The sequence below is a fragment of the Heteronotia binoei genome, chromosome 6 (genome assembly GCF_032191835.1).
Source record: "Heteronotia binoei isolate CCM8104 ecotype False Entrance Well chromosome 6, APGP_CSIRO_Hbin_v1, whole genome shotgun sequence".
Classification (NCBI taxonomy): domain Eukaryota; kingdom Metazoa; phylum Chordata; class Lepidosauria; order Squamata; family Gekkonidae; genus Heteronotia; species Heteronotia binoei.
The window spans coordinates 54335190-54349047 of record NC_083228.1 but is presented as its reverse complement, the minus strand read 5'-3'; the positions used below and the strand labels follow the sequence as shown (position 1 = coordinate 54349047).

Below are 13858 nucleotides of genomic sequence, written 5' to 3'. Positions count from 1 at the left end.
ATATAGAGTGCAATCTGAATGCTCATAAGTCAGTGTGTAAAGCCAGTTTTAATAGTTTCCACTCCTCTCACACCCAGTGCTTGTACTGAGCACTTTTTCTGAGGTCAGATCTACTGGAGTTGAGCTGTCATATGGAGCAACTTTTGCATTATAATAATAATAATAAAATTTTATTTATACTCCGCCCTCCCCGCCAAGGCAGGCTCAGGGCGGCTTACAGGTATGGCAAAGCCATTGAACAATAAAACAGTTATACAATTCAATAAAATTACAATTTACTGTTAAATTTTTACATAATCTAAAACAATCTAAAAACAGTCTAAAATAATCTCTACTCACTGTTATCTCAGTTATTAGTATTTGTGATGGCGTGATGTTTATTTCAAGCTCCATCTTGAAAGGCTAGCCGGAAGAGGGTGGTTTTGCACGCCCTACGGAATTGACTAAGGTCCCGTAGGGCCCGCACCTCTTCCGGCAGCTGGTTCCACCATTGGGGTGCTTTTATAGAGAAGGCCTGTTCTCTAGCTATTTTTAGTTTGGCCTCCTTTGGCCCAGGTACTTCCAGGAGATTTTGTGAGCTAGATCGTAGAGCTCTCTGGGGAACATATGGAGAACATTAGGGCTATATGTACTCACAGATGGACAATGCAGTAGACAAGTAAGCTTTTGAGAGAAGTCATACTTGAGAAAATCCAGTATGCTAGAAATGTAATTCAGTTGTTGGAAAATGGCTATCACAATTTCCCTGTGAGAAGGCAATGGTCCCCAATGAATTCCAAGAGGAAGTTCTTTTGTGAGATGTGTAGTTCTTAACCTGAACTCTCACAACCATGGTTTGCACTTATGCCTGATTTGATCCTCTTAGTTCTCTGGGTTCTTTAATAATTCACAGAGTTTGATTCAGAGTACAAGAGCTCAAGGCTTTAATCTGGTCTGATCAAGGCTCTGGTCTAATCCCTTACCAGCTATTTCAAACTGATCCACAATGGCAGACCACAGTTCTGGCTCCAATTTTCATTCAAATTGACATCAGTGGACAAATCCCTGAATTATGGAACCACTCTGTTTTTAGATAATGGAATGGTGATAATTATAATAATAATAATTGAATAAAATAAGGGGTCCAGAAGTGATCTATCCTGTTATTGGTCAATCAGTCTTCTTTCTTCTGTAGGAAAGCTATATTCTGCTTATCTACTAAAGAAGCTCCAGGACTGGATGAAATTAAAAACCTTATTGGGTTATGATCAGATAGGATTTAGGTGAGTTTCTTTGAGATATGACCACTGCCTAGTTCTTTACCAACTGGTTGCGAAATATTAAGGAGGCATCTATATGTGGTTTTTATTGACCTCAAGGAGGACTTCGGTTCTATAAAGCACCCCATATATGACAAAGCAATAATCTTTAATGACTGAAACCATGCACCAAAATTAGGTGAGATTGAGGTGCCTATTTTCCTTTATGCAAATGATGCCATGATCTTGCCCCAAACTGAGGTCAGACTCTAAAAGGCCTGACAATCTTTTTTAAATTGTTGCTCTCAAGAAAGCCTGGTGATTAACTATTCAAAATCAAAGATCCTAGTTTTCACCAAGACCTGAAAATGGGATCCATCTCAATGGTCTATCAATGGGTCAAATATTGAGCAAGGCAAGGCCTTCTCTTATTTGGGAATTTTATTTTCAGCAAATCTATCTAAGACCCCTTAATTTAGAAGAGCACTTAATAAAGCTAAAAATACACACAAGCACCATAAATAGGTTATTCCTTGATAAGGGAACAAGAAGTATTTTCCTGAAGCTTTTAATTTGGAAGTGGTTCCCATCATCCTATACGGCTCAGCTATTTGGGTTAAAGCTATCTCCAATAATACTGACCAACTTTTAGCCCAATTTTTAAGGAAAATACTAAATATTCAGCTGATGCAGAGTTTTGAGCTGGATTGTCACCAGTATGCTGATGATACACAGCTGTATCTGTTGATTGACGTTTGGTTTTATCTGTTGATAAATGGATGGATGCCACCAGGGCCAGCGCTAGGATTTCTGGTGCCCTAGGTCCCACTCCTGCCCCAGCATCAAGCAAACCCAGGAAGGCAAGAGTGGTTGAGGATGCAGCGGCATGTGCAGTCCTCAGAGCCCATCTTCCCTTGCAAGGGAAGGAGGGCTCCAAGGAGCATACGCACTGCTGCACTGCCGCACTGCTCTTGCCTTCCTGGGTCTACACAGATCCAGAAAGGAAAGAGCGATGGGGCAACAGGTGTACTCTTTAGACCCTGCCTGCCCTTGCAAAGGAAGGCAGGATCTGAGGAGAGCACATACCACCACACCACCTTGCCGCTCTTGCCTTCCTGGGTCTGTGCAGGCCTGGGAAGGTAAGAGTGGCAGGGCAGGGGGAGGGAGCGCCTGGCACTCCATTAGGCCAGGTGGCACGCTAAGTGGCTACCTATCTAGCCTACTTCTATGTGCTGGCCCTCGATGCCACCCTAGAAAATCTGGCAAGAGGACTGGAAACTGTGGCTGAATATTTGAAACAAAGCCAGCTGAAACTAAATCCACTGAAGATGGAGGTCCTGTGACTGAGGAATGGAAGCTTAGAATTAAGTATCCAGCTCTTGACTCTGGACAACATTCTGTTAATAGCGGTACCAGTGGTGAAGAGTCTCTAGGAAGTACCTATGAATTTGAAAGGCTGTCATTCAAAATCAAAATGCTTCCATATAATGTGGGGACTGCAGACTCCATTCTCAGCTTTCCATAGAAAATATTCTTTTTTGACATAGGAAGGGCAACAAAAATTTGAATAATCAAATTAGCTTCATTAACATTTCCAAGACTGCAAAAAAGGTCATCTATTTGCAGTTGTTGGCAGTAGCCAATGATCTCTGCCATTCCATTGTGAAAAAGACTCACACTTCACCAGATAAGGGTTATAAACAGTTATAACAATCCAATCTGTTCAAGTTGATCAGGCTATTAAGGCTGTTCAAACTGATCAAGCTAGTCAACAGTCTTTCCTCAGGTGAAGGTTATAACAGCCAAGAATCTTGTTTTAATTAGCAGGAGTCTTTCATTAATTTACTCAGCAGAACTGAGAAGTAGTTCACAATACTCACACCAAAAGGGTTTTCAATGCTTTGCGGCTCATCAGGTCATTCAATCATACCAGGATGGTAAAAGATAAAACAGAGCTGTTTCAGCTTTTACATTGACTAATTATGGTTTGTTATCTTTCAATAGCACTTTATCTTTCACCTAAGATAACAAATAACAATAGTAACCTCCTTTTCAGTGGTTTTTTTAAAGGAGAGTTATAAGATTTAGCTATCTGTAACAGGAGCATTAAGGGTGGGTGTCTCACAACACCTGCCATCTCAGATAATGTGCCACATGAGTTTATCTCAAACTATCCCCCTTTTTTGTCCATCTATCCAGCTACATACAGAAAATTTTATCATAGCTTTTTGTGTGTGTGTGTGGTTCATTATCACTTTGTTCCAGCTGGTATTTCTGGGATTTCCCAGATTCAAACTGAAGGTAAAATTTTGATGTCAACTATAGCACTAGCACTGCTGGAAATTGGTTTCAGATTTAATTTACACTGCCAAGGATAAAGACAAACAAATACAAGTCTTTATACATTGACCAGACCACTTTGATAAAATGATGAATCATGTTTTCTTAAAAAAAATAAAAAATCTGTGTTTGCATTTATCAAAGAAACTCCCCCACTAGTGCGACTTACTAATGGAACCGACAGATGCCAAGGTCGTGTTGAAGTCTATCATAAAGGCCACTGGGGAACAGTCTGTGATGATCACTGGAGTATTACCAATGCACAGGTTGTGTGCAAAGAGCTTCACTGTGGACCAGCAAAAGCAGCACCTGGAGGAGCCCATTTTGGTAAAGGATTAGACCCCATTTTCTTGGATGAGGTTCAGTGCAGGGATAATGACTCCTCCTTGTTTCAGTGCCCTCACGCACCTTGGGGCACACATGACTGTAGTCATTATGAAGATGCTGGTGTCATCTGTGAAGGTATGCCTACACCACACTAATTTTCCTCATAACTTGAATTATATTTTTAATTTTTATAGCTCTCTTCAAGAAGGTTATTAAAGAATAAAATAAAATACATGCTACAAGGTACAATTTTAATTTGCATTAAAAACAAATGCCACAGCTGAGTCTTTGAAGTAGGAATGGGGACAAATTGTTCACTTTGGTGGGTCATGTGGCCCCCCAAACCAAACCAAGCCAAATGGGTCCCACCCAAACCAATCTGGGAAGTTTGGTTCCCTGTTTCTCTTGGCTACAGTTTGCCATGACCAGGAGAAAGGGGGAAATCACCTGAGAAAGAACTTTCTTTCCCCCTTTCTGCTGCCTACAGCTTGCTGCTGCTGGGAGAAAGGGGGTGGGGATTCCCTGGGAAGGGTTAAATGGCTGCCAGTCATTTAAACCTAATAGTGGAGCAGCGGACCCCTGTCCACTGTTAGGTTTAAATGGCTGGCCCCAAACAGCCAAAAAGAACTGGCCAATAGCTTGGTAAATGTTTGAGGAATGTACTTTCCACTAACATGAGTTCCTGAGCTCTGAACTGGCCTAAGTTTGGTCTGGAATTTGGCTAATGAACAGGTTCGTACTCATTCCTACTTTGAACTGCTGTTTTGGAAATTAGTATGGAGTATCTAAATCAAATATCTACTACAATGTCTACCTTTTTATGCTTAGATTCTGTTGTAAATCTGTTATAAAATTTTCACTGTGTTTACCATTTCTGTTTCAAAACTATAAACTATTTCTATAAACTATTTCTAAACATATAGTATGAAGTACTAGTCATCATGAATGGTAACATTTTGGTATCTGCGATAACTGAATTTACAATATAGATAGAGAGATTCCCTTGTATTCAGTACTGTTAAGGGAACTGATAGTGTAAAAAATGTCAAAAGAATACATGAGTAAAGATTATAGTGCAGTCCTAAACAGTTACTTTCTTCTAAGCCCATTGGCTTCTGTGGATTTAGAAGCGTTTATTTCTGTTTAGGATTGTGCTGTTACATACTGCTATGCAAGTTCTTTTAGCTAATCATATTAAAGCTGTTCTTAACCATTCCTCATTCCGCTAGTCTTATCTGTAGACCCAGAAGTGTTACAGAATCCCTGTATTCTTATTGAACAGTTTGGCACATATTTGTGAATTTTAGCTCATTGTTCTGAAACTTTAATGTATCCTTGGACAGATATTTGTTTAAGTTTGCCAGTTTTTGAAACTCAAAATAATTTGGAGATAACCCATATTATCCACCAAGAATTCATTTTGAAATTAACTTTATACAAACTGTTGAAGGTAACTTTAATGCTATTGAAGGAATGATTTAGCATCAATATTCAAATTTAATTAGCCTTATCTTGACCATTTCAGCAAAATGAAGTATCATTTTTTAAAAAAAATATTCCCAATGCAGCTTCCTTGAGACTGGTGAATGGAGCCAACAGATGTGAAGGTCGTGTTGAAGTATACTACAATGGCACATGGGGAACAGTCTGTGATGATGGCTGGACCCTGAAAAATGCACAGGTTGTATGCCGGCATCTTAGATGTGGATGGCCAAAATCAGCACTTGGAGGTGCCCGTTTTGGTCAAGGCACAGGAATTATTTTATTGGATGAGGTTATGTGCAAGGGAGATGAAATGTTCTTGTCTCAGTGCCCTCATGCATCTTGGGGAACACATAACTGTGGACATCATGAAGATGTCAGTGTGAAGTGCTCAGGTATGTCTAGACTAAAATGACTCACCTTCTAAGCAAATAAATTTAAAATTTTGGAGATGATTTGGGTAAATTTATTACAGAATGGCTATAGCCAAAATCTAGTACAGTAGTTGGCAAAGTATTATAAAATTTTAATGACCTTTGTAATTACTGTATAGCATGAGGCGAGAGTTAGAACTGTGATTATATGCTGGATTTGAAAGCTACATTGTATATAGAGAATTTGGATGTGAATTGCCTGAATTAGAGCTATGAATTGCCTGTTTCAGTTAACAGCCAGACAATACTAAAGCTGGTACCACCGGCAATTTAATTTCGCATTGAAGTGGGAGAATTTTTTTTTTCCTTCACATAAATTTAAATCTTCCAGATGATAAAAAGTAGCATGAAGGAAGAGCATGCTTTATGAAGTCCCTGTATAACTTTTGACTAGCTGGGTTTGGAAGTTTCCTGGAGATTTTTCAAGAACGTTAGGGATACCACAGTTGTTGGGTGTGTTTTTTTAATGGCTCTGGAGTTCCCCCAGAGTTTTCTGAAGCATGACAAAGCACCTTAGGGAGAGGTTTGCTTTATCCGAGCTGTCATTGGTTTCTCTGCATTGAACAAAACAGCTCATGTTGTGCAAAGTATCATGTTACACTAGCCGGTGTAGAAGATGTAGGTGTAGGCATAGAAGGTGTTCTTGGATATTCTATTCAGTTAATAACACATCTGATGAATGTGAACTATGCATGTTAGTATGTTGAGCACTGAGGAATTTAGTGCAATATTTGTAATGACTTGGGAAAAGTCACACACAGATTCCTTGGATGTCAAGGAGATTCCTTCATTGGCCAAAACTCTAGAAACACTGAATTTCAATTAGACTCAGAAGGATATAACTTTGCTTAGGATGGCACTGTAAATTGCTAGTATAAATCTTGTGTGATAATCTTCTATATTTGCTCAGGATCTTTTCTATATTTTTACCTATAATCCTTTGATTTTTTTTTCTACTTCATATAGAATTTGGTACTCACTAAAAATTAACATGTGAATTTCTGAGGGCATCTAATCCCCTGATCTCCTCTGATCATACTTCTCCTCCTCATCACCACCACCACCACCACCTTCTGATCATGGGTATATCTGAACATATGATACCTGCAGAACATGTTGACTCTTCTTCGGAATAACTAAACTTTGCACTTAATAGGCAACTTTTCTAATAATCACACTGTACTAAGCTCTGAACATGTTGATTTTGTAATCAAATATCTTTAAATAAAGGCCTTGCAGAATTAAACATTGCAACTTTTTGTAACGTGAGATGATTTTGCTTCATATTTATAACTATAGCTTGCAGCTGTGTTTGTTATTGTTAATTTAGTACAACATAAAGAAGTTTTTATATTTGTCATCTTATAATAACCATGTTAATTGAGCTTGTTACCTAAAGGACACAGTCTCCATTTAGTTTGGGGGATGTGCTTAGAGATGGAGCAAGAGGTGAGTAACTGGGATATCCAATTATGTATAGGGAGTAGTAGCCAGCCAGCCGCCCTGACTCACCTCTTGGAAACTGCTTTCCCAGACCTCAGCCTGCCTGGCATTCATCTTGGTCGACTTTTGTCCAAGCAGTGCCCTCCACATAAGATATTAGGCTGATGTATGTTTCTGACTTTTTAGCCTATAAACTGCCCCTCAGTGGGAGGATGGGTTTGGCTGCTAATTTATTTATCTATTTATCAAATTTATATCCCACTCCCTCTCTTCCAAAAGGAACTCAGGATGCCTAGAAGCAAATAAAACACACCAATAAAAAAAATATGAAGTTATGATAAATAATCCTTAAAATATAACACAGTTAAAAATCTATCCCTATTAAAATCTATCCACTGTCAGGCAGGGAAGGATGTGTGGATGGTGAAGACACAGATGAAGTATACCAGCAGCCTGGTGCATCACAATCACTCCCTGAAAACCTGAAAACCAACAGTCTAGGGATGTCCCACAAGGTACTCACTTCTTTGGACATCCTGGTTCCACAGGATGGGGGTCACTACTGCGAATGCCTTTGCCCTTGTTGACACAAGGTGGGCAGTTTGTGGACCAGGGACCTTCAATAAATTCTGAGGTGACATTCAGAGAACAAGTTAACAAGTTCAGTTGAGACATAAGCACCAGCATTCGGCAGAGCAGGGATTGAGAGACTTGGTAACGAACCTTCAAATGTAACACTCCTCTGCTTTAATCAGTTACATTCTTTCAACTAAACCACATAAAGCAAGAACCATGCATGCAGCCTGAGCTCCTAACATAAAGAGCAGGCAGGCAAATAGATATTTAGAGTCAGTTCTTCCAAAGCAGATGTCACCAAAAGCATTCCATTGTATCTGGGTTCAAGCCAGTTTTATTAATTGAAGTTCAGGGAAAGATTTCTGTGAGAACAAGAATACAAAAATATAAGGAAGCCAAGAAAGATAGTAGCATAATTTCTTTGGCACAATGATTTTGGCAGATGTACGTTGTTTTCATTGAAGAAACAAATTCTTAGGCCTCAAAAATTAAATCCTCATGTTCATTGTCAGTGAACCTAAATGTAACACAGATACAAATAAATCAAAAGAACTGACAATGCAGTAAACTGAATGTGCACAGTGCCTTGAACCAAATTCTGATATACATTTGGAATAATTGGGGATTCTTAAGTTTGTTCATTTCCATCATAAACAAGATCAGGTGGAGATGAATTGCAGGAAACCATTTCTTCTGAAAACAATAGTAAATATTTATTAAAAAGCAATTAACAAAGACAAACCTGCTGTGACCTTTATCATAATTCCTTCTTTCATGAATCAGGGACATTACCTGATACTTTTTCCTGTTTTTAAAAGAGTTAAATCTATTCAACAGTGCATTTTATTCTATTGGATTGTACCTGATGCACTAAATGAATTCATGAAATGAATTCACAGAGCAAACAGAACTAGCCATGAGTAAGATTGTTAGGAGTATGTCTGACATTCCATAATAGTATGTCTGACATAAAGAAGCTTACAGTGCAATCCTGAGCAGTATTACAATCTAAGCCTGTAGACTTTGTAGAGTGTAACAGAGTTCTAATCAACTGCTCAGTCGAAAACAGTCTTCATTTGGCTAGGTCAGGTCTTTGTGCTCCTGGGAAAGAAACCCATTGTGCAACAGATGTCAAACCATCAGCGTTGAAAATAAGATATTACCAGAGCTCATAATAGCATAGAGATTGAATGATCTGGTTGGGTAATATCATTGTAAACAAAACTCTCTATAGGTAGGGCATGCTTGTTCCATTCAGGTCTACACAATCCTTTTAAGCTGTTCAAAAGAAAAGTCAATAAATACAGGATGTTAATATTTTAACAACATGTGACATCTCCAATTACATAGTCTTCTTACGTGATGTGAAATACCAGTGGGAAAATTGTTTGTGTTACCTTTTATCCTCAGATCTTTCCAATGAGGATCACTTCAAACATAGGATGGGAAGTCAATCTGTTGAAAACTGCTTCCCCATGAGGGTAGTTTAGGACTGCCAAGCCCCCAGTTGGAATAAGTGAATTCCCTGCCCCAAGTTCCTGTTCTCTGTCACAGCTTGGAGCAGTGGGGAGAGTGTAAAATATTTAAAATGTTAAAAATTCTACCACCATTGCAAACACAATAATGTCACTTCTGGGGAATATCTGGAAGTGCTGGCAGTGGCATTAGAAATCACCAGAAACTATGATAAAACCATTGAGTTTTCAGCAATTCCTAGAGTACTGCTGTTGCTTCTGGGTATTCCCCATGAGTGACATCAACATGCACATGATGCCACCCATTCTCCTGCTGCTTGCTAGTCTTGGCCTGGCATCTCTAGGGTGGGTCCATGAGGAGACTATAATATCTGAAAACTGCTTTCTACATGAACATAAGAAGAGGTCTTCTGGATCAGACCAGGGATCTAGTTTGTTCAGTGTACTGTTACAGTGGCAAACAAGATGATCCCAGTAAATCCCACTAGGAGGGGATTTAATCCTAGAGTCCTCCAAAGTCCTAGAGATGCTTCCCAGAAATTGACTCTGAACACACAAATTCCACTTATAGACTCCATGAATTTGTTTGATCCAGTTACAAAGCCATCTAAACAACTGGTCATCACATCTTGTGGAAGCAAAAATGCTATACATGAATTGTGTACTTTATTTTCTTCATTCTAAATGTACTGTGCCAATGACTTTCACTGGGTGACACCAAGTTTCATTATTACTAGAGAAGGATTTAAAGCCCTCTTTATTTACTTTTATTAGTTTGCCTCTATGGCAGGGTTGTCAAACTCATTTGTTAGGAGGCCTGGATGTGACATAAATGGGACTTTGTGGGGCCGAGCCATCCATGTCCTAAAATGTAATGCCAGAGAGAGGAGATGTACACTTTATAAAGGACACAGGCAAAAACAATTAAAGATATTATTTTTAACTTAATATACAAACATGCTTAAAATTCTTGCAAAATTTTTTTTAAAACAGAAAGCTAGGGGAATGGTGGGATTTTGCAATGCAATTTAAAAAATAAAACATCAAGAAAAAGCACAAGGATCACACAGCAGAAAACTAAAAAAAAGGAAATGCGCTCAGGCTGGGAAAACATGAAATGGCAAGGCACGGCATTGCAAGCTCCCCCCCACACCCCGGTCTACTCAGATTAGCAATGGCTCTTCAGTGTACTATCCCCTTTGGTTGTGACCTCCCAATCACTAGGCACTAGTTCTCATTCCATTTGAGAAGAGATGAAGCTGACTCAGAGCATCCATGCTTGATCTGCAAGGACCCAACTCCAGGAAGCTTCAGCTAGCCATAGGAACACTGGGAAGTTAAATCTCTCCATTGAAACAGTTACAAGGAAAATGTAGTGAATTTCCCATTCCAGTCTGCTCTGTCCTGAGTGGGAAATCTATTCCACATTTTATTTGCAGCTTCACTTCTGTTTTAGCCTCTGCAAAGAGAAGGCAGAAGGAGCTGGGAATGTCTGAAGCCTCCAAGCTTTACAGGGTGAGGATGGGAAGGGGGAGGGGGAGAAGAGAGCTCCACAGGCCTGATTGAAGCCCTCCGGGGGCTGGTTTGGCTCACAGGCCACATGTTTGATACCCCTGCTCTATGGAAAATCTTCATGCCAAGCTTCCTGGAAGCTGTACTGCTCTAGACATTCTCCAAGAGACTGGGCTAATCATCCACAAAGTTGATATATCCCCCAACTGGATTCATAATGGTCTGGGACTAATTTTTGATGGCTTATACTCACATTAAATATGCTGAATTTGGAAGATCAATAGAAGTATAAAAACTGGAAGTTTTGAAGCTATATTTAAAAGAAGCTGTTTATTAATTCTAAAAAAGAAAATATTTCATAGGAATTTGTGGACAGTTGTCTCCAAAATTTTCCATTGGAAAACCTGGGAGGAAAGTAATTTTAAAAAAACCTTTTTCTAATTTTTTCCAGATTTTTATTTTCTGGGCCTTCACTTCCCTAATCAAGGGATCTTGATATTTATACTTTTTTAAAAAAAGTTGCAGTTGATTGCTTTGCTTTTAGTAATACTGGATGGATGGATGAATCAATATAGATTGATTTTTTTTTTTTTAGAAATAATAAAAGACTTCCCCCACCAGAAACAAACACCCAAGGAAGAACATGTGTGTAAACAGTGACATGGAGAAGTCTCTTTCAACTTTGATGGTCTTTGAACTCTATGCATCAGATGAAGAAAGTCTTGACCTTAAAAAGTTTATGATGGAATACATTTTGTTTGTCTATAACGTGCCATTGGATTCCTGTTTTATTTTGCTGCAACAGACTAAATGGCTAACAATTTTACTTGGAAAGCGTGAGTTGTACTGTGAGATCAATCCTTCCACATAGGTAATGTTCATAGTGCACTCAGCTGATGATAGTGGTGAATATTTTGCAAGTTACATGAAGTGGATTAGCTCTGGATGACTATGCTGACCAGTCCTCCATTCTTTCCCATACCTCCTTACATTGTTTGCTAGCATAATTTGCATTGTTATGCCTGCAGAAATTGACTACACTGGTCAGACAAGAGAATTCAGTTGTGATCCTGTCCCTGACCCTGACTGTTCTTCAAGCTAAGTGGTTGCAGTGCTGTTTTGTTTTAAATGTTTGGAATCTTTTCCATCAGTTCTCCTATATATTTTAATGTTAAACATGGATGCTTTTCATTCCCTTCAAAAGGGGAAGAGGCTTTATTTTATCTGTCTGAAGTTTGGCAGCGTGGTATCCTTGGTGAATACAATAATCACCCTGGTTTTTGTCTGATTTGGATGGGAAAATATAAAGGTAAAAACCCAATAAAGAAAGAGGGTGTCTTCCATTGAAATGCATGGGAATAATAACGAGAATTAGGGAAGAAGAAGAAGAAGAAGAAGAAGAAGAAGAAGAAGAAGAAGAAGAAGAAGAAGAAGAAGAAGAAGAAGAAGAAGAAGAAGAAGAAGAAGAAGAAGAAGAAGAAGAAGAAGAAATTGAATTCATATAAGAACATAAGAGAAGCCATATTGGATCAGGCCAATGGCCCATCCAGTCCAACACTCTGTGTCACACAGTGGCCAAAAAAACCCAAGTGCCATCAGGAGGTTCACAAGTGGGGCTAGAAGCCCTTCCACTTTGCCCCCCAGCCAAGCACCAAGAATACAGAGCATCACTGCCCCAGACAATTCCAAAAGTATGCTGTGGCTAATAGCTACTGATGGACCTCTGCTCCATATTTTTATCCAATCCTCTCTTGAAGCTGGCTATGCTTGTAGCTGCCACCACCTTCTGTGGCAGTGAATTCCATATGTTAATCACCCTCTGGGATTTTTATCCATTCTTACCCAACTGCTCAGCAATTTCATTGAATGCCCACAAGTTCTTGTATTGTGAGAAAGGGAGAAATTCCCTTCCTAATAATTCCCAGCATGGCGTTGGCCTTTTTTATTGCAGTTGCACACTGTCTTGACATTTTCAGTGAGTTATCTACCATGACCCCAAGATCTCTCTCTTGGTCAGTCTCTGCCAGTTCACATCCCATCACTCTGAATCTCAGAGGGCTCACAATCTCCTTTATCTTCCTCCCCCACAACAAACACTCTGTGAAGTGGGTGAGACTGAGAGGACTCTCACAGCAGCTGCACTTTCAAGGACAACCTCTACCAGAGCTATGGGTGACCCAAGGCCATTCCAGCAGGTGCAAGTGGAGGCGTGGGGAATCAAACCCGGTTCTCCCAGATAAGAGTCCGTGCAGTTAACCACTACACCAAACTGGCCACAACAATAGCAAAACAAACAACACTAAAACAAATCTATATGAAACAATCCAATAACAAAATAATTCACATTGGAATTAATGACAAAAATGAAAGAAATGAAACAAGCTTCCATACACAGATCTAATGCCTTCCAGGTTTCCCACAGAAATGGAAATTTTGACATACATTAAACTGATGAATCTACTGGTTTTGGGTACTGGTGCTTTAACCTTTTCATCAGATTCTTAAGAAATGGTGCTAAGGCTGAATGTGTTGGAAACATTGCACGAAGAACAGATAGCAGTGGCATCCATTTAGTTTAAATGAAAGAGTTTCATTCATAACTATAAAGAACAATAAACAGTAGACAGTTGTGGTTGCTATCACTGGGCCTTAGATTCAATTGAAAATAAAGTAGATTAGGCACTATAATAGAAAGATTAACTTGAATCAGCAGAAGTGGAAAACAGAACAAGTGATATTAAGGATGACCTTTGTAATCTTGGCCATGATGGTAAGCATATATCCTATAAAAACATCTCCTTTCAAAATATCCATCAGACTCTTGGTGAAACAAAGGAAGCATGGTTTAACTGACTGGCAAGCATGTATTGCTGACGATCAGAAGTTCTAGAAGTACTTGTCCTTTCTTTCCTGTCAACACTTTACATTAAACACATTTTGTGAATTGGAAAAGAAATACAGTTGCTAGCAGGTATATAAATAATTGCTTTTTGGTATATAAATCATAGCTTTGCATTTTTGCAAATTCATC

General features: G+C 39.1%; 1 protein-coding gene across 1 annotated transcript in view; it reads left to right on the top strand.

The window, feature by feature from the left end:
- The window catches only part of DMBT1 (deleted in malignant brain tumors 1), a 51306-nt gene extending 39377 nt beyond the window's left edge, over positions 1-11929 (top strand). Inside the window, exons 8-10 of the mRNA XM_060242665.1 lie at positions 3723-4040; positions 5474-5782; positions 11856-11929. Of these exons, the coding sequence (XP_060098648.1) occupies positions 3723-4040; positions 5474-5782; positions 11856-11929 (701 nt within the window). The remainder of the gene's footprint in view (positions 1-3722; positions 4041-5473; positions 5783-11855) is intronic.
- Positions 11930-13858: the final 1929 nt, after the last annotated feature.